The following is a 20,197-nucleotide window of genomic DNA, read 5'->3' on the forward strand; positions in this document are numbered from 1 at the left end:
CTGAAGTGTTTTTGATTTTAGCTGGGAAGTTATTTGTAAAAAAAAAAATCTATTCTGGATTTCTTATTGGATATTCTACATGTTGATTCCATTCCATTGGTTGTTGGCTTGTGGTGACATGATGACAATTGTCTTTGGATCATTTCTTCTCACTCCAATAGATGGCAGTAGAGACCTAAAATAGTTGGTACGATAAAGTGCAGGGAGCTTGGCAGTGTGTAAATGAGCTGGATAATCAGACAATTGCCAATGACTTATGTTTAATATGGATAAGAAAAATTACATGGACAGCATTATTCTGCATACCATACAGGTCAACATCCATTTTGTCTTATAGCTTCCCTCAGTTTGAGGCTACATGATAAAACAACACATGCTGCTTTGAATATATTTAAGTCAATGCTAGATTCAAAATGAACTAGCATCATTCAGGAGACAGTAGTGCATTGCACTTGACATAACACATTCAGCTCAGATTGCTACATTTCAGCCTTTCCTCTAGTCTGCTGAAGACTACTGTGTTTAATGCTTACAGAGAAATGATCACAGGTCTTGCATGTTAGAAAGGAATGTGGCTGATTCGGAACCTCTGAATCAGAGGCACCAGCTCTGACATATTGAGGGTGTGTGGGTACACACTCATCACATAGTCTACCATGCTGTGGGGGAAGAGGGTGCTGAGCTGGTTCTTCACACTCCTCCTCTGCTCACTCTCTGGAGCTTTACTTCCATTGGACCTGGTCATCCCCACTCTCTCGCCAGAGAGGCCCTGTCCCGGGCTGTGTTCTGGGAGGCTGTGACTCTGCCTTTGTGGGGGAGGACTATGGAAGTACTGCTGCTCTGTGAAATGGATATGGTTACTGTGAACAGCATAGGAGCACCCTCCTAGCTTTGACTGGAGATGTTGGTGTCTGTACATGCACGGGCTGCACTCAAAGCTTTGTGAGTCGTCACAGCCACACTGTGGCAGTTTTTGCGGGGCATCCCAGGCTGAGGAGGGTCCACCCAGGCTGAGCCTCTGTTGGTTGCTGGTGTGGCTGTGGCTGTGGCTGCTGGAAGGGTAGAAGTCCCCACTGTGCTGGCTGCAGTTGGCCACCCCACTGCTGTAGGTGTAGGACACCACTGGCCCCTTGGTGTTGTTGGCCTGGTCCTGGACATAGAGTCTGGACAGGGAGGCTTCCAGAGAGCTGAAGGCCTCGTCAGTGTCTGGGCTGGGGCAGAGGCGGAGGCTGGACCTGTGGTGTAGAGTTGGGCTGCCTGTTTTTCTCTGGCTGGTGAACTGATCGCTAGGCGAAGCCCTATGGGAATGGGAATGCTCTTCTTTTATAAGGGGAGGTGGTGTGGATAGATATCTGTATAGATGAGTAGTAGTTAGATCCAGCTCATAAGGGGATGTGTAAGGGTGGGCCTCCTGGCTGACTTCCTGGATCAGAGCAGGGCTGGGGCCTGAGGGGAGAAATGACCGCTCCCTGTCTGTTTGAGCAGTAGGTTTGCTCTTGGCTCTCAGCTCATCTGCCACAGATAGCTGTGATTGGTTGGAGCGCTCTGGGTGGTAGAACTTGCACTTCACTCCGTAAGTACACTTCTTTCCTGGAAAGAAACAAATAAGGAATATTTATGGGCTTTCAAAACACGGCTTGCAGATGTACCATGTATCTCTTTAAAGAGACTGTCAACAAGGATGTGTGTCCGTCTGAGTGCACTGTAAAGCCCCCCCCCCCCCCTTCTTCAGTACTGTAAACACACTTGGCAAGGCAAACAAAAATAAAGTCTGGTCACCAGCCTGTTTTTGATCCCCTAGGTACACGGTGGAGTGCTATGAGGGAGCTTTGGACTCCCCTGACAGGAGTAATAATAATCCCAGGCCTGCCATTTAATCTGAAACTCTACTATCCTGGGTGTCGATAAAAAGACCTTTTGTTTGTGAGTGGTACTGTGCCTTGGAGTGGAGCTGCTCTCTCATGGCCAACAGGCAACCAAATAAAATCACAAGACCCAACTGCTAATCACAAACTGGAAATCAAATCCTGCTCAGCTGGCTCATATTGGAGTTACAGTCGAAACCCCCCAGATAAATGAGAAAGGAAACTGAAAATAAAAGTGTGTATTGTAAAAAAATATCTACCAACCATACGGGCAATGCTGCTGCTTGTTTTCTGGGGTCCACTGCTTTTTCATCAGAAAGTTGTCAATCGTTGGGCCATTCCTTCCCAGAGGATCATCTGGAGGCATGAACCTCGAATATAAAGTCATAGAAAGGCGAAAGTAAGCATGATGCTCAAATCTCTTGGAAGCCATGTCTTTGTTACAGATCTATCATATGTTTACAAGCTGGAGTGATTCTGTAGGTGGTGGAACCATCTCTCTCGTACTGTATCCCTGTCCCCAATCCCAATTTAAAATGGTTTATATCCTCCTTATAGGCCCTGCATCAGGTACCCTCATAGATGTTAAGGGCTTGTAAGTAAGCATTTCACAGCAAGGTCTACGCCTGTTGTATTCGGCGCCCGTGACAAATGCGGTTTGATTTGATTTGATTTGACCTTTGCTGAGCGATTCAGTGTTGAGACTTACTTGTCATTGGCGAAGCTGTACATCAACAGCCTTTCCTCTATAAACGTCTTCCACTCTGGCCTCTCTATCTGCAGGTCTCTGTAGTTGTCATTGGACACAACGATGCCGTCGGACTCGTAGGCCAGCTTGACGATGTAGCGGTCGTCGTAACACACCACTCTCTTCCCGTTGACGCAGCGTGACGGGGTGTACACCAGGATCGTTCTCTTCTCCAGCTCATGGAGGATGTGCTGATCTGCTGGGTCACGTGACAAGAGGTTAGGGTTTCACGGAGTTGATGGGTCATATGTCAGCCATTAACAAGACATGGTCTTTGTCCCAAATGGCACATTTTTCCCTATATAGTGCACTACTTTTGACCTGAGCCTTTTGACCAAAGCCCTATGGGCCCTGGTTACAGGTAGTGCACTACATAGGGAAAATGGTGCCATTTGGTCCAAAGACATGGTGTGAACAACAATTCTCAGTTATAAAAGGCCATAAAGAAGATTGAAACCTGGACCATTAATGTCCCTTACGGAAAAAAAGATTGCAGTCAGAGTGCAGTATAACAGCAATATGCTGCAATACTGCGTCCATACTGCAGTCATTTTGCAGTGTAACTGCAGCTACAGTACAGTATAACTGCAGTTCAACTGCAGTTATTCTGCAAAATACCACAGCACTTGTACTGCAGTTTCAAAACGAATCTGTTTTGTAAGGGATTGTAGATCTCTGTGTGTTGGTGACCGTTAGCATCACAGTGCCATCTAGCCCTGGTCAGACAGTATAACAGGTGTGTGTCCTACCTGTCATGGGGGCCTCGGGACTGGGCTGCTCCTTCCTCCACAGGGGCACGAACACAGTGATGTCACGAAGACCCCTCTCCAGAAACCACCTGACTGCCAGCAGCAGCCCCCGGCATGAAAACACTTGCTTGTTGCCATGGCTACAAAGACAGAGTATGAAAATTAGCTTCCTTTTTTCACTTCTAAACAGCTGTCACGTCTCTCTTCCCTTCTCAGAAATCCTGTCAGCCGCGTGACCCAACTACTCCAATTCATGTGAACTCTTTTGCAGAACCACAGCAAAGACACTGTTGTGTGTCCTTCAATCCCAGAAACCAGCCTTAAGGGAAAACTATCTCCCCAAATGACTATAAACTGGAATAACAGGAAGTCTCAGAATCTCTGTGTGCCTCTTCAACAACACTACTCTTCTGTTCTTGGAAAAGTTTTGGATAAGGTATAATGTTACACTTATTTAACCTCGCATGACAGATGTGAGCTGCAGCATCCTGTATGGTAATGGCGTGATGTCTCCAGCGGAACTTTAGACAGGTCTAAGACTGGTTGCGCGGAGGCCTCAAAGGGCCTGACTGACAGCAGCTCACTGAGAGAGGATGATTTGCCTACAGGCATCAGTAAATAGAGCAATCTACCATCAGGAAGTGGTAGGCAGCTTTGCACCAAACATAAGATCTCATTGCCTATTTTTAAACCACTGGGGCACCCGAACCAAACAACAACACTAGAACAACAATGATGTTATAGAAAATACACAATGATGAGTAGAAAGATGTCCTTTGCTTAGAAAGTTGAGACAGTGTTTTGGGTAGATTTTTTTTTCTTCTCTCCAGTCACACAGAGACCTTTCGGGACAAGGAAACTCAGGACTTGAGTAATCAAAGGTGGTTTTGTAAGCAAACTGCACAGTCACTGAGATATCTGCCAAAGGGGTGAGTATGAGAGGAGTGACTGTGCCTTAGAAGTAGAAACTTTCAAAAGTTCAGCGACAGTCCCCAGCAAAAAGCAGATCTAATTCAAGACGAGTGATCTGTGTCGGAAAGAAAATCTCAGATTTATGAGAAGTGAACACAGTGAACACTCTGATATCCTATCCTTCCTGTTTGGCCCTGTCCGGGGGTGTCCTCGGATGGGGCCACAGTGTCTCCTGACCCCTCCTGTCTCAGCCTCCAGTATTTATGCTGCAGTAGTTTATGTGTCGGGGGGCTAGGGTCAGTTTGTTATATCTGGAGTACTTCTCCTGTTCTATTCGGTGTCCTGTGTGAATTTAAGTGTGCTCTCTCTAATTCTCTCTTTCTCTCTTTCTTTCTCTCTCTCGGAGGACCTGAGCCCTAGGACCATGCCTCAGGACTACCTGACATGATGACTCCTTGCTGTCCCCAGTCCACCTGGCTGTGCTGCTGCTCCAGTTTCAACTGTTCTGCCTTATTATTATTGGACCATGCTGGTCATTTATGAACATTTGAACATCTTGGCCATGTTCTGTTATAATCTCCACCCGGCACAGCCAGAAGAGGACTGGCCACCCCACATAGCCTGGTTCCTCTCTAGGTTTCTTCCTAGGTTTTGGCCTTTCTAGGGAGTTTTTCCTAGCCACCGTGCTTCTACACCTGCATTGCTTGCTGTTTGGGGTTTTAGGCTGGGTTTCTGTACAGCACTTTGAGATATCAGCTGATGTACGAAGGGCTATATAAATAAATTTGATTTGATTTGTTTTGTTCCTCTCAGTTTCTGCTATAGTTTCATCCCCTCCTTCCCATCACCTGTTGATTATCGCAGAGTATTTTTAACTATTTTTTTCTCTCACTATTGTTATAGCATATCTGATGCTATTGATCAATAGCCAATTGCCATTGCATCTGAATACGAGTTATTTATGTTGAAGGCAAAGGTCCTCCTCTCATAGACCTGTGGTCACCTGCCAGCCACCGCAGATTCTTCTGAAATTCACCTCAAAGCATCGCCCACTCTCACTTCCCTCTCTATTAATGAGGAAGCGTGAGATGAGTTGGTCTGTGAAGTGAAACTGGAGTGGATATAGCATTCAGTCACTGGAACGCAATGGTAACACCGTTATTTATACCTCAGTGGGTAACATCTGCCCAGAATAGGACAAGTCAGGTAGCCGCATAAAGTAAAAATGAAAGGAACATTGATGTACTACTTCACATGCTCTCTATGGGGGCAATGTACCGTGACAATACAGGTACTGTCCGTGACCAGATAAATCCCTATGTGCTGTTGTGTTTTTTTCTCATTAGTACTTACATTACCATCATTTGTGCTAGCATTTCATCCAGTACTCTGTCTTTATTCATCTAATGCTACAATCCCTATAGTCCTAAATGGAGGATCAGTAAACTCACCTCATGGCCACATTGCTCCCATCAATGACCACTGGTCTGAATCCCCCAGTGGGATCCCTGTCTGTCGCTGAGCTGGGCCGCAGGGGCTGGCTGGGCTGGGGAGAGCTGCAGCCTCGGGGGATCAGCTGTGGGCTGGAGTAGGCTGAGCGCATGGCTGGTATGGATGGGGTGGTGGTAGTGGTAGTGGGGGTCTGGCAGGTCTTGATCAGCTCCTCCAGTATGTCGTTTGTCTGGGCGTCATGGCGCAGGCTCTCCAACACGCGCACAATGTCACTGTGGGAGTAGCCCAGCTTGAGGAAGCGCTCCACTTTTCCATGCTGCTGGTCCATGCTGCTGGTCCTCAGCTCAGTTAGGCTTCCTCCCTCAGTTCTGTCAGTGTCTCTAAGTAGTTTAGGTGTCCTCCTTCCAGGCTCCTGGCAGGGCTCTGTCTGTCGGGGAATCCTCCTCGCCTCCCTTTTCTATCATTTCATCATGGTTTCCACAGCAACAGTGTCAGTTTTGGAAGATTTGACAGGTGCAGAAGAGTTGAGGTGAGGCATTCTCTGGTTCTGTAAACACAGGAAGTATCATGGTGGAGTCACAGGGACTTTTAGACACTTTGAATGTGGTTAGACTGGCAGTGATAGAATTGGCTGCTTGCGCTGCCACAGCCTCATGATCACGCACGCACGTCATAACAGGTCGAGAAAGCCCCTGTAGTCTCGGGCCAACTTAAATAAAGCCCTGCTCTAATGCTTTCATTTGATGTCTGATACCAGTGGTGTCCGTTGTCATAACAAATATACACCACTGGAATCGTTGAGGATGTTGGTCTCAAAACAGAAATGTTTTATGATATTTGTTTTGCAAAAACTTGAACACCATCCCAGTCAGACATCTTCTAAAGATAATCTGGAAAACCCCAATAATTATTTTACAAAGTGACTGCACTAATGACTGGGAGGGTGAAAGTGACATGCATTCCATACAGGTTCAGCCCACCCTTTACCTTCTATTCTGGTTCCGGAATGTGCTTAACTCTAAGAATAGCAAGAAGTTGTCAACAATACTAAGATAACGTGTATTTTACACAGATCGTAGACAGTGAACAGTGAACAAGCCCTCAGTGAAACCCCTTATCTCTATTTTAGAATGTGAAGTTACACTTGCATGCACACATACAATTGTTAGGCCTTCTGTGAAATGCCATCCACCCCCATCACTTGTTCCTTCATAGCACCCTTTCTTCCTGATTTGCATTCGACTTTGAAAGGCAGTGGTGTCGTCGGTTTGATAAGAGACTTGGAAAAAGAGGAAGTAAATGTCAGGCTAAGACTAACATTGCCATGTTTTAATATAAACTCGAACAAATAAGCATACCATGCCAGTTAGTCATCTACATGCAGAACAAGTTGAAAATCAATTTACATTAAGGTACCCTACACCCCCATGTTCATTTGCATGTGAGAACAGTTTTTATGATCTTATACCTCTTCACAGCTTGAACAATCTACATGTAACCACATCCCCTCACACCACTTCATCTCAAACCAGAGATGAATCATTCTGCACCAGACTCGACACATGCCGACTTTATTTTTTACATTTTATTTCAACTTTATTTAACCAGGTAGGCCCGTTGAGAACAAGCTCTCGTTTACAACTGCGACCTGTCCAAGATAAAGCAAAGCAGTGCGACAAAAACAATAGCACAGAGTTACACATAAACAAAAGTGCAGTAAATAACACAAAATAAAATAAAAATTGGGGGAAAAAATGAAAAATCTATGTACAGTGTGTGAAAATGTAGAGGAGTAGGGAGGTAGGCAATAAATAGGCCTTAGAGGCAAAAATAATAACAATTTAGCATTAATACTAGCGTGATAGATGTGTAGATGATGATGTGCAAGTAGAGATACTGGGGTGCAAAAGAGCAAGAGGGTAAGTAATACTATCAGGATGAGGTAGTTGGGTGTGCTATTTACAGATGGGATGTGTACAGGTACAGTGATCGGTAACCTGCACAGACAGCTGATGCTTAAAGTTAGAGAGGGAGATAGATATAGATATAAGACTCCAGCTTCTGATATTTTTGCAATTCGTTCCTGGAAGGAAAGGCGGCCAAATGAGGTTTTGGCTTCGGGGATGGCCAGTGAAATATACCTGCTGGAGCGTGTGCTACGGGTGGGTGTTGCTTTGGTGACCAGTGAGCTGAGATAAGGCGGTGCTTTACCTAGCAAAGACTTATAGATGACCTGGAGCCAGTGGGTTTGACGACGAATATGGAGCAAGGGCCAGCCAACGCGAGCATATAGGTCGCAGTGGTGAGTAGTATATGGGGGTCAAAAGTTTTAGAACACCTACTCAATCAAGGATTTTTCTTTATTTTTACAATTTTCTACATTATAGAATAATAGTGAAGACATCACAACTATGAAATAACACATGGAATCATGTAGTAACCAAAAAAGTGTTAAACAAGTCAAAATATATTTTAGATTTGAGATTCTTCAAATAGCCACTCTTTACCTTGATGACAGCTTTGCACACTCTTGGCATTCTCTCAACCAGCTTCAACTGGAATTCTTGAAGGAGTTCCCACATATGTTGAGCACTTGGCTGCTTTTCCTTCACTCTGCGGTCCATTTCAATTAACAGGTGTGCCTTCTTAAAAGTTCATTTGTGGAATTTCTTTCCTTCTTAATGTGTTTGAGCCAATCAGTTGTGTTGTGACACGGTATGGGGGTATACAGAAGATAGCCCTATTTGATAAAAGACCAAGCCCATATTGCATGGCCACTTTAACTCTACCTACATGTACATATTACCTCAATTACTGCTACTAACCGGTGCCCCCACGCACATTGACTGTGTACCTGTACCCCCTGTATATAGCCTCGCTATTGTTATTTTTTTTAAATGTTTAACTTATCTATTTTTTACTTAACACTTCTTTTTCTTAAAACTGCATTGTTGGTTAAGGGCTTGTAAGTAAGCATTTTACTGTAAGTTTGTATTCGGCGCATGTGACAAATAAATAACATTTGATTAGATCATGGCGAGAACAGCTCAAATAAGCAAAGAGAAACGACAGTCCATCATTACTTTAAGGCATGAAGGTCAGTCAATACAGAAAATTTCAAGAACTTTGAAAGTTTCTTCAAGTGCAGTCACACAAACCATCAAGCGCTATAATGAAACTGGCTCTCATGAGGATCACCACAGGAAAGGAAGACCCAGAGTTACCTCTCGTGCAGAGGATCATTAGAGTTCCCAGCCTCAGAAATTGCAGCCCAAATAAATGCTTCAGAGTTCAAGTAACACACATATCAGCATCAATTGTTCAGAGACTGTGAATCAGGCCTTCATGGTCGAATTGCTGCAAAGAAACCACTACTTAAAGTCACCAATAAAAAGAAGAGACTTGCTTAAGCCAAGAGATATGAGCAATGGGCATTAGACCCGGTGGAGATTTGTCCTTTGGTCTGGAGTCCAAATGTGAGATTTTTGGTTCCAACTGCTGTGTCTTTGTGAGACACCCAGTGTGGGTGAACGGAAGATCTCCGCATGTGTATGTCCCACCGTAAAGCATGGATGAAGAGGTGTCATGGTGTGGGCGTGCTTTGCTGGTGACAGAGACTGTGATTTATTTAGAATTCAAGGCACACTTAACCAGCATGGCTACCACAGCATTCTGCAGCGATACACCATCCCATCTGGTTTGGACCCAACACACCTCCAGGCTGTTTAAGGGCTATTTCACATAGAAGGAGAGTGATGGAGTGCTGCATCAGATGATCTGTCCCCCACAATCCCCCAACCTCAACCAAATTGAGATGGTTTGGGATGAGTCGGACCGCAGAGTGAAGGGAAAGCAGCCAACAAGTGCTCAGCATAAGTTGGAGCTCCTTCAAGACTGTTGGAAAAACATTCCAGGTGAAGCTGGTTGAGAGAATGCCAAGAGTGTGCAAAGCTGTCATCAAGGTAAAGGGTGGCTATTTGAAGAATCTCAAATATATTTTGATTTGTTTAACACTTTTTTGGTTACTACATGATTCCATATGTGTTATTTCATAGTTTTATTCTATAATGTAGAAAATAGTAAAAATAAAGAAAAACCCTTGAATGACTAGGTGTGTTTATATTACTCTTACAGAATATCCACGTGGGCGAAGATATTGGAAGTTTAATTAAAGCCTATTGGATGATAACTGGTTTTTACCTAGGACAGAAGAATTTATAACAGACTATTTCCAACGTAACATAGGTACAGCAGATCCCCTTAATGTATGGGACACTTTTAAATGTGCCTTTAGAGGCCATGCAATTCTACGCTCATCTCTAAAACAAAAGCAATTTAGGTCAAAAGGGTCCATATCAACAAAAGAAATAGAAGGACTAACAGTACAGATAGATAGAAATACAACTGTACCATAGAGACACAGAAAGTTAGAAGAAAAACAAAAAGAAATGTTGGAACTTATTCAAGAAAGATCAAATGTAAAATTAACTCACCAAAAAAAGAAATGTCCTTTTATAGGACCTTGTCTTTCAAAGATAATTTGTAAAAATCCAAATAACTTCACAGATCTTCATTGTAAATGTTTTACACACTGTTTCCCATGCTTGTTCAATGAGTCATAAACAATTAATGAACATGCACCTCTGGAACATTCATTAAGACATTAACAGCTAACAGACGGTAATTAAGGTCAGAGTTGTGAAAACTTAGGACACTAAAGAGGCCTTTCTACTGACTCTGAAAAAAACTAAAGAAAGATGCCCAGGGTCCATGCTCATCTGCGTGAACGTGCCTTAGGCATGCTGCAAGGAGGCATGAGGACTGCAGATGTGGCCAGGGCAATAAATTGCAACGTCCATACTGTAAGAGGCCTAAGACAGTGCTACAGGGAGGCAGGACGGACAGCTGATCTTCCTCAGGTATAGGATGGCAACAACAACTGCCCGAGTTACACCAGGAACGCACAATCCCTCCATCAGTACTCAGACTGTCCGCAATAGGCTGAGAGAGGCTGGACTGAGGGCTTGTAGGCCTGTTGTAAGGCAGGTCCTCACCAGACATTACCGGCAACAACGTCGCCTATGGGCACCGTCGCTGGACCAGACAGGACTGGCAAAAAGTGCTCTTCACTGACGAGTCGTTGTTTTGTCTCACCAGGGGTGATGGTCAGATTTACATTTATCATCGAAGGAATGATCTTTACACCGAAGCCTGCACTCTGGAGCGGGATCGATTTGGAGGTGGTTGGTCCGTTATGGTCTGGGGCGGTGTGTCACAGCATCATTGGACTGAGCTTGTTGTCATTGCAGGGAATCTCAAAGCTGTGCGTTACAGGGAAAACATCCTCGTCCCTCATGTGGTACCCTTCCTGCAGTCTCATCCTGACATGACCCTCCAGTATGACAATGCCACCAGCCATACTGCTCGTTCTGTGCGTGATTTCCTGTAAGACAGGAATGTCAGTGTTCTGCCATGGCCAGCGAAGAGCCCGGATCTCAATCTCATTGAGCACGTCTAGGACCTGTTGGACCGGAGGGTGAGGGCTAGGGCCATTCCCCCAGGAATCCCCAGGAACTTGCATGTGCTTTGATGGAAGAGTGGGGTAACATCTCACAGCGAGAACTGGCACATCTGGTGCAGTCCATGAGGAGGAGATGCACTGCAGTACTTAATGCAGCTGGTGGCCACACCAGATACTGACTGTTACTTTTGATTTTGGCCCCCCCTTTGTTCAGGGACACATTATTCAATTTCTGTTAATCACATGTCTGTGGAACTTGTTCAGTTTATGTCTCAGTTGTTGAATCTTATGTTCAAACAAATATTGACACGTTAAGTTTCCTGAAAATAAACACAGTTGACAGTGAGAGGACGTTTCTATTTTTGCTGAGTTTATTATTATACAAAATAAAGTGAACTGGATGGAATATGGAGAAAAATGCCCCATATTCTTTTCTAATCTTCAACATAGAAATGCTACCAAAAATGATTTACTGAAACTAATGACAGAGTCACCCGTGATTCACTAAATAATATTTTGAAAGAGGAAGCAAAGTACTTTAAGCATATGTTTTCGTTTCAGTCTCCTCCATCTCCACTAACCAAAGTTAATTCTATGGATTTTTTTTTCTATTAATAAAATTAACAGCTGTAGACTCATGTGAAGGCCACATTACAGAGGAGGAACTTCTTGATGCTATTAAAGCCTTTAAGTCCGGGAAAACTCCAGGGCTGGATGACATACCAGTTAAGGTATACCAAACCTTTGTTGATGTACTCAGAGGACCATTATTAATATGTTTTAAACATTCCTATAAAAATGGTAGATTATCAGATACTCAACAAGAAGGTCTGATTTCATTATTCCTGAAACAGGAACCAGGTGGTAAATATAAAGATCCAGTCCGTTTAAAAAAAATTGGAGGTCCCTTATACTTCAATATTTTTCGCAAAATGCATAGCGCAAAGAATTAAAAAGGTATTGTCGGATATTATTCCTCCTAATCAGACAGTTTGTTTGCTTAAAGGCACCTAAAGGACTCTCAGACTATGAGAAACAAGAGTCTCTGGTTGGATGAAACCAAGATTGAACACTTTGGCCTGAATGCCAAGTGTCACGTCTGGAGGAAACCTGGCACCATCCCTACGGTGAAGCATGATGATGGCAGCACCATGCTGTGTAGATGTTTTTGAGCGGCAGGGACTGTGAGACGAGTCAGAATCGAGGGAAAGATTAAGTGGAGCAACGTATAGAGAGGTCCTTGATGAAAACCTGTTCCAGAGCACTCAGGATCTCAGACTGGGGTGAAGGTTCACCTTCCAACAGGACAACGACCCTAAGCACACAGCCAAGACAACACAGGAGTGGCTTGTGTAGTGAGTAAAGGGTCTGAATACTTATGTAAATGTGATATTTCTGTTTTGCAAAAAAACATGGGGTTATAGTTTACTAGGATATGGCGTTTCTATTTTTAAGGACTTCAAATGTATCAATGGATGTTTTAGGTAGGCAATACATAGGCTACTGTAAAATGTAGAGTTTTCTTGGTATAGAAACACCATAGTATAAATGAATTGAATTAAGCTAAAATATCAGAAATAAATCATAAACAATAAAGGCCAGTATCAGCTTCTTTTCATAACTAAAAGGGAATAAATAATCTCGAACTGCAGTGGACAAATTATTTGCGCACAGAAGCAAGCACCAACAAGCTTCAAATATGCATTAAGTGTGGGAAACGAGCCCTACAAATAAAATATTATTATTATTATTATTAATATAAAGACAGGAAAATACACACTTAAAAGCTTCGTTACATAAAGAGATATTAGTGAAATTCGGGAATATAACCATAATACAAACAAGAGAAAGGAGAATGGAATATGTTTGAAAAGTTTACGTTTAGATTTAATTGGAGAAAGAAAATAAGTGGGCCCTCAGGTCATGACCCAATACTGCCATCTGCAGGAAGATAACAAGATTACAACATTCCATAGTACTCCATTCCACTTAACTCGGAACCTGCACAGAGTCCAGTCGGACAGTGTCACAAGGTTACATAGTCACAGGCCCACACTTCACCACTGTTTAAGAGAATACACAGCTGTCCTTGATTGTGAGCTAGAATTAAATGTTGAATGAAATGTGTGCGACACAAGAGGTAAACAACGGCTTTCATCAATAGAATGAATGTAAGGAGCTAAGGTGATATCATAAGGGCATAGCCACAGGAAGTAGTTTGGGGGTGGATGTGCAGCGTTTGTACGCTAATACAGGACTAGTTAAGGCCCAGTGCACTACATTTGTGAAACATGCATTTGTAACTTGAGTCTGACAAGTATCTGTACAAAACAGTTGATCTGATAATACTTGTGGAAAAAAAATACTTGCTTGATATCCACTACTGTTCAAAAGTTAGGGGTCACTTAGAAATGTCCTTGTTTCTGAAAGAAAGGCAAAAAAAAATTTTGATTATTTGTCCATTGTTAATGTTGTAAATGACTATTGTAGCTGGAAACGGCTGATTAATTATGGAATCTCTACATAGGCGTACAGAGGCCCATTATCAGCAACCATCACTCCTGTGTTCCAATGTCACGTTGTGTTAGCTAATCCAAATTTATAGTTTTAAAAGGCTAATTGAACATTAGAAAACCCTTTTGCAATTATGTTGAGCACAGCTGAAAACTGTTCTGATTAAAGAAACTTGTCCTGATTAAAGAAACAATAAAAATGGCCTTCTTTAGACTAGTTGAGTATCTAGAGCATCAGCATTTGTGGGTTCGATTACAGACTCAAAATGGCCAGAAACAAAGAACTTTATTCTGAAACATGTCAGCCTATTCTTGTTCTGAGAAATGAAGGCTAGTCCATGCGAGAAATTGCCAAGAAACTGAAGATCTCATACAACACTATGTATGATTCCCTTCACAGAACAGCGCAAAACTGGATCTAACTAGAATAGAAAGAGGAGTGGGAGGCTCCAGTGCACAACTGAGCAAGAGGACAAGTACATTAGAGTGTCAAGTTTGAGAAACAGATGCCTCACAAGTCCTCAACTGGCAGCTTCATTAAAAAGTACCCTCAAAATACCAGTCTCAATGTCAACAGTGAAGAGGCGACTCCGGGATCCTGGCCTTCTAGGCAGAGTTGCAAAGAAAAGCCTCAGACTGGCAAATAAAAAGAAAAGATTAAGACACAGACACTGGACAGAGGAACTCTGTCGAGAAGGCCAGCATCCCGGTGTCGCCCCTTCACTGTTGATGTTGAGACTGGTGTTTTGCGGGTCATTCAGTTGCCTGAGTACTTCAATGGTATAGGCAGTGTAGTCTTGTACAGTAACAGTGCCTCCCTTGTCCTCGCAGATGACTATAGAGGAAGTTATTCCTGAAATAAGGGATAGAAGCCTTTAGCTTGGATATATACTACATGACCATAAGTATGTGGACACCTGCTCATCAAACATCTCATTCCAAAATCCTAGGCATAAATATGGAGTTGGTCCCCCATTTGCTGCTATAACAGCCTCCACTCTTCTGGGAATGCTTTCCACAAAGTTGGAAGCACAGAATCATCTAGAATGTCATTGTATGCTGTAGCGTTAAGATTTCCTTTCACTGGAACTAAGGGGCCCAGCCCAAACCATGAAAAACAGCCCCAGACCATTATTCCTCCTCCACCAAATTTTACAGTTGGCACTATGCATTGGGGCAGGTAGCGTTCTCCTGGTATCCGCCAAACCCAGATTAGTCCGTTGGACTGCCAGATGGTGAAGCGTGATTCATCACTCCAGAGAACACGTTTCCACTGCTCAAGAGTCCAATGGCGGCAAGCTTTACACCACTACAGCCGACGCTTGGCATTGTGTGTGACTGCTCGACCATGGAAACCCATTTCATTAAGCTCCTGACGAACAGTTATTGGGCTGACGTTGCGTTCAAGGTAGTTTGGAACTCGGTAGTGAGTGTTGCAACCGTGGACAGATGATGTAGCGGCAGCGTAGCCTAGTGGTTAGAGCGTTGGTAAGTAGTAACCGGAAGGTTGCAAGTTCAAATCCCCAAGCTGACAAGGTACAAATCTGTCGTTCTGCCCCTGAACAGGCAGTTAACCCACTGTTCCTAGGCCATCATTGAAAATAAGAATTTGTTCTTAACTGACTTGCCTAGTTAAATAAAATGTATATGTGCTACTCACTTCAACATTTGGTGGTCCTGTTCTGTGAGCTTGTGTGGCCTACCACTTCACAGCTGAGCTGTTGTTGCTCCTAGACGTTTACACTTCACAATAACAGCACTTACAGTTTAGCAGGGCAGAAATTTGACAAACTGACTTGTTGGAAAGGTTGATCCCATGACAGTGCCACATTGAATGTCACTGAGCTGTTCAATATGGCCTTTCTAATGCAAACATTTGTCTATGGAGATTGCAATGCTGTGTGCTTGATTTTATACACCTATCAGCAACAGTTTGGCTGAAACAGCCTAATCCACTAATTTAAAGGGGTGTCCACGTACTTTAGTATATATTGTGTATGTGTTTATGCACCAGTCTGTAATATGTGTCCACAGCTGGGTCAATAGTCCCACCCAGGTGGAATGAATGTAGATGGATCCATAAACACACTTTTCGTGGGGACAGAGGAGTTGCAATTTCTAAAGAACAGTTTCACATGCAATGTGATTATTAATTAGTTGTTGAAATGCGTTTCAGTTGTGTGTCCTGATATTCAGGCTGATTTGCTCCTATATGTATTATTTTGTATGTACAGTTGAGGTAGGACGTTTACATACACTAAGGTTGGAGTCATTAAAACTTGTTTTTCAACCACTCCACAAATGTCTTGTTAACAAACCGTAGTTTTGGCAAGTCAGTTAGGACATCTACTTTGTGCATGATACAAGTCATTTTTCCAACAATTGTTTACAGACAGATTATTTCACTTATAATTCACTGTATCACAATTCCAGTGGGTCAGAAGTTTACATACACTAAGATGACTGTGCCTTTAAACAGCTTGGAAAATTCCAGAAAATGACGTCATAGCTTTAGAAGCTTTTTAATTTACATCATTTGAGTCAATTGGAGGTGTACCTGTGGATGTATTTCAAGGCCTACCTTCAAACTCAGTGCCTCTTCGCTTGACATCACGGGAAAATAAAAATAAATCAGCCAAGACCTCCACAAGGCACGAGTCATCCTTGGGAGCAATTTCCAAATGCCTGAAGGTGCCACGTTCATTTGTACAATCAATAGTACGCAAGTATAAACACCATGGGACCATGCAGCCATCATACTGCTCAGGTAGGAGATGTGTTCTGTTTCCTTGAGATGAACGTACTTTGGTGCGAAAAGTGCAGATCCATCCCAGAACAACAGCAAAGGACCTTGTGAAGATGCTGGAGGAAACAAGTACAAAGGTATCTATATCCACAGTAAAATGAGTCCTATATCGACATAACCTGAAAGGCCGCTCAGCAAGGAAGAAGCCACTGCTCCAAAACCGCCATTAAAAAGCCAGACTACGGTTTGCAACTGAATGTGGAGAAAAAGATTGTACTTTTTGGAGAAATATCCTCTGTTCTGATGAAACAAAAATAGAACTGTTTGGCCATAATGACCATCGTTATGTTTGGAAGAAAAAGGGGGAGGCTTGCAAGCCAAAGAACACCATCCCAACTGTGAAGCACGGGGTTGGCAGCATCATGCTGTGGGGGTGCTTTGCTGCAGGAGGGTCTGGTGCTCTTCACAAAATAGATGGCAACATGAGAAAGGAAATTTGAAACAACATCTCAAGACATCAGTCAGGAAGTTAAAGCTTGGTTGCAAATGGGTCTTCCCATTTGGACAATGACCCCAAGCATACTTCCAAAGTTGTGGCAAAATGGCTTAAGGACAACAAAGTCAAGGTATTGGAGTGGCCATCACAAAGCCCTGACCTCAATCCTATAGAAAATTTGTGGGCAGAACTGAAAGATTGTGTGCGAGCAGGAGGGTACAAACCTGACTCGGTTACATCAGCTCTGTCAGGGGGAATGGGCCAAAATACACCCAACTTATTGTGGGAAGCTTGTGGAAGGCTACCAGAAACGTTTGACCCAAGTTAAACAATTTAAAGGCAATGCTGCCAAATACTAATTGAGTGTATGTAAACTTCTGACCCACTTGGAATGTGATGAAAGAAATAGAAGCTGAAATAAATCATTCTCTCTCCTGTTATTCTGACATTTCACATTCTTAAAATAAATTGGTGATTCTACCTGACCTAAGACAGGACATTTTAACTAGGAATTGTGAAAAACTGAGTTTAAATGTATTTGGCTATGGTGTATGTAAACTTACGACTTCAACTGTATTTTGTGGTAAATAGTTCACTAGTTTATTGCACCATTTTCTTTCTCCAATCAAATGAAAAAATTAGCACAACAGATATTATAAGAGATATCAACATTTTTGAGAAGTAGCATCCACACAAGGGAGCAGCTTCTTCTCAACGTATTTTTTAAACTGAAGACTTTTCAAATATGTTCCCTTCTCCTTTCTGTTGTTTATATTATGGCTATATTCCCACGAATATTCCTTTATGTAATTAAGCTTTTACGTGTATATTTTTCTGTCTTGATAATAAAAGTAATATTTAATTTGTAGAGCGTGTTTGCCACGCTCAATGCACATGTGATGCTCGTTGGTGCTTGCTTCTGTGTGCAAATCATTTGACCACTGCAGTTTGAGATTATTTATTTCCTTTTATTTCTGAAAATAATGAGATATTGACCTTTATTATTTAGGATTTATTTCTGATACAGTGCCTTCAGAAAGTATTCACACCCCTTGACTTAAATGTTTTTTTGTGTTACAGCCTCAATTAAAAAATTGATTCATTTGAGATTTTGTGTCACTGGTTTAGAAACAATACCCCATAAGGCCAAAGTGGAATGATGTTTTTCAAACATTTGACAAATGAATAAAAAATGAAAAGCTGAAATGTCTTGAGTCAATAAGTATTCAACCCCTTTGTTATGGCAAGCCTACATACGGTCAGGAATCAAATGAATTGCATGGACTCATTCTGTGTGCAATAATAGTGCTTAACATGATTTTTGAATGACTACCTCATCTCTGTACCCCACACATACAATTATCTATGAGGTCCCTCAGTTGAGCAGTGAATTCCAAACACAGATTCAACCATAAAGATCAGAGAGGTTTTCCTATTCAGACAGGAATCTTTGGACTGTGTATTTGCATCTTGTTTCAATTTATCTCTTTATTTAGGTTGATGGCATGACGTTGAAACAATGACTTTGATTCAAACATACCATTTTACTATCAACATTGAAACAAGGTCAAATAACCAATGTCTAATATTCAACATCATTTCTACATGGAGTTTTCAACGCAATTTCTACATACACAGTACATAGTTCTAATGATTATGCTGGAATTAGATTGATGCAACAACCTGTTAGTCAGGTTAAGTCAATGTATTGAAGTTGAAGTTTTACCCTAATTTCAATGTTTACAATGCTGTTTGAAATTCTATGAAAACAGAACTGGCTGTTGACTGTGTGCCCAGTTTGTAGTCTCTTTTAAGCACACACATATACTGTATATCAGGAAGACACATAATCCAAATGAACTATCACAGAAACAAAAACTAACAAAAAAATACATTGGCTCTAAGAAGTTACAAACATTTCCCTACTGTAAACCCTTGCAGCTCAAAAAGATATGGATATTAGATGCTCATTTTTTTCTCTCTCTACTTACTGTTGTGGTGGTTAGAAGAAGCATCAGCCTGCTTGTCTGGTAGCGAGCCTGTTGTTGTGTGAAGGAGAGAGCCAACTCGGTCACGGTGAGAGACAGAACCTGTGTGTACTGTTTTTATTCATATGAGGAAGTCTCCTGAGACTTTACTCAGACCATTGCCAGCAAGGAAGCAAAAGACAAATGCAGTCATTTCACTTCCTCATTGTAGCCCCATGCAGAGTTTTGGCTAGAAAGCTTGTTGTATGTGAGCCCAGAGGTTTTTCCCCTTTCTCTGTTCTTCCTGGTGTGGCTACAACACAGTGGGTCTCCTTGAGACTTAATAGGGGAGAGTGGGGTAAGTTGAGCCATTTTTTACATTCCGCTTCACAACATGCTTTGAGAAAAAGGTGCTAAATAGAACCATATAGGGTTCTTCAGGTTTGTCCCAAAGGGGAACCCTTTTTGGTGCTAGGTAGAACCCTTTGCAAAGGGTTCTACCTATGACCCTCTATGTAGGGTTCTACCCAAAAAAACATTTAATTATCTAAAGGTTCTTGCAAGAAGAACCATTTCACTTTTGGAGGGTTCTTCCTAGAACCGTCTATGAATGGTTCCACCAGCCTTATTAGCATTAAAAATAACATTCTTTATGACAGTAATTACATATACTGTATAGTAAGGCCTTGCTTCAATTGTGTTAGGAAAGTCCTGGTTTACAGGCCACATCAGGCCTGCAAGTCACATTATGCTGGCTTGCAACGTGATGTGTAATTCCAGTTTGAATCCGGACAGAGTTGGGTTAAGTGGCATTTTTTCACTTGCAACCTGCAATCAGAATGGTTGCTGGGGTAGGGAAGATTGAATACTGAGAGTACCTCAATCATCTAAACTGGAACAACCATCGCGGTAATGAGTGTAATATGTCGTATAATGGAGGAAAGTCATACTTTTTCAATTCATTCAGGGGGAGGGTTTAGTATTGTTTTATTTAGTCCAGGGGAGGGTCATGTAATTTGAAATGGATTATATGTCATATAGCTCAGTGTTTGAGAATTAGTTGCATATTATATCTCAACGTGTGCCCGATGCTGCCCCTCATCCCTGACTCTCTGCTGGGCGCTCAATATCAAGTGCGCCTAGTGTGGTCTCAATGAAATGATCCATTGCCTATACTTTAGGCCATAGGCCTAGGGCTAGGCTGTATGGAGAGCATGCTTGGAGACGC

At 42.4% G+C, this 20,197-nt stretch overlaps 1 protein-coding gene across 4 annotated transcripts; it reads right to left on the reverse strand.

Moving 5' to 3' along the window:
• Positions 1-243: 243 nt before the first annotated feature.
• LOC135557523 (probable ribonuclease ZC3H12D) lies at positions 244-19,099 on the reverse strand. 4 transcript variants are annotated; one of them, XM_064990846.1, is made up of 7 exons: positions 18,994-19,099; positions 13,618-13,670; positions 5,726-6,273; positions 3,363-3,502; positions 2,575-2,812; positions 2,130-2,236; positions 244-1,590 (listed from the first exon to the last, which is right to left on the reverse strand). In XM_064990846.1, exons 3-7 carry the CDS (start codon positions 6,052-6,054, stop codon positions 560-562), a joined length of 1,845 nt encoding a protein of 614 aa, XP_064846918.1. In that variant the 5' UTR covers positions 6,055-6,273; positions 13,618-13,670; positions 18,994-19,099; the 3' UTR covers positions 244-559. The 4 variants fall into 4 exon arrangements, with proteins under 4 accessions (XP_064846918.1, XP_064846920.1, XP_064846917.1 ...); XM_064990848.1 differs by lacking the exon at positions 13,618-13,670 and having other exon boundaries at positions 2,575-2,809; XM_064990845.1 differs by lacking the exon at positions 13,618-13,670.
• Positions 19,100-20,197: the final 1,098 nt, after the last annotated feature.

The sequence above is a fragment of the Oncorhynchus masou genome, chromosome 16 (genome assembly GCF_036934945.1).
Source record: "Oncorhynchus masou masou isolate Uvic2021 chromosome 16, UVic_Omas_1.1, whole genome shotgun sequence".
Classification (NCBI taxonomy): domain Eukaryota; kingdom Metazoa; phylum Chordata; class Actinopteri; order Salmoniformes; family Salmonidae; genus Oncorhynchus; species Oncorhynchus masou.

Coding starts and splice junctions, on each gene's coding strand:
- LOC135557523 (XM_064990845.1), bottom strand. CDS start 6,054: ATGGACCAGCAGCATGGAAAAGTGGAGCGCTTCCTCAAGCTGGGCTAC. Junction 3,503..5,725: donor GGGAGCAATGTGGCCATGAG/GTGAGTTTACTG, acceptor CTGTCTTTGTAG/CCATGGCAACAAGCAAGTGT. Junction 2,813..3,362: donor TCCCGAGGCCCCCATGACAG/GTAGGACACACA, acceptor CACGTGACCCAG/CAGATCAGCACATCCTCCAT.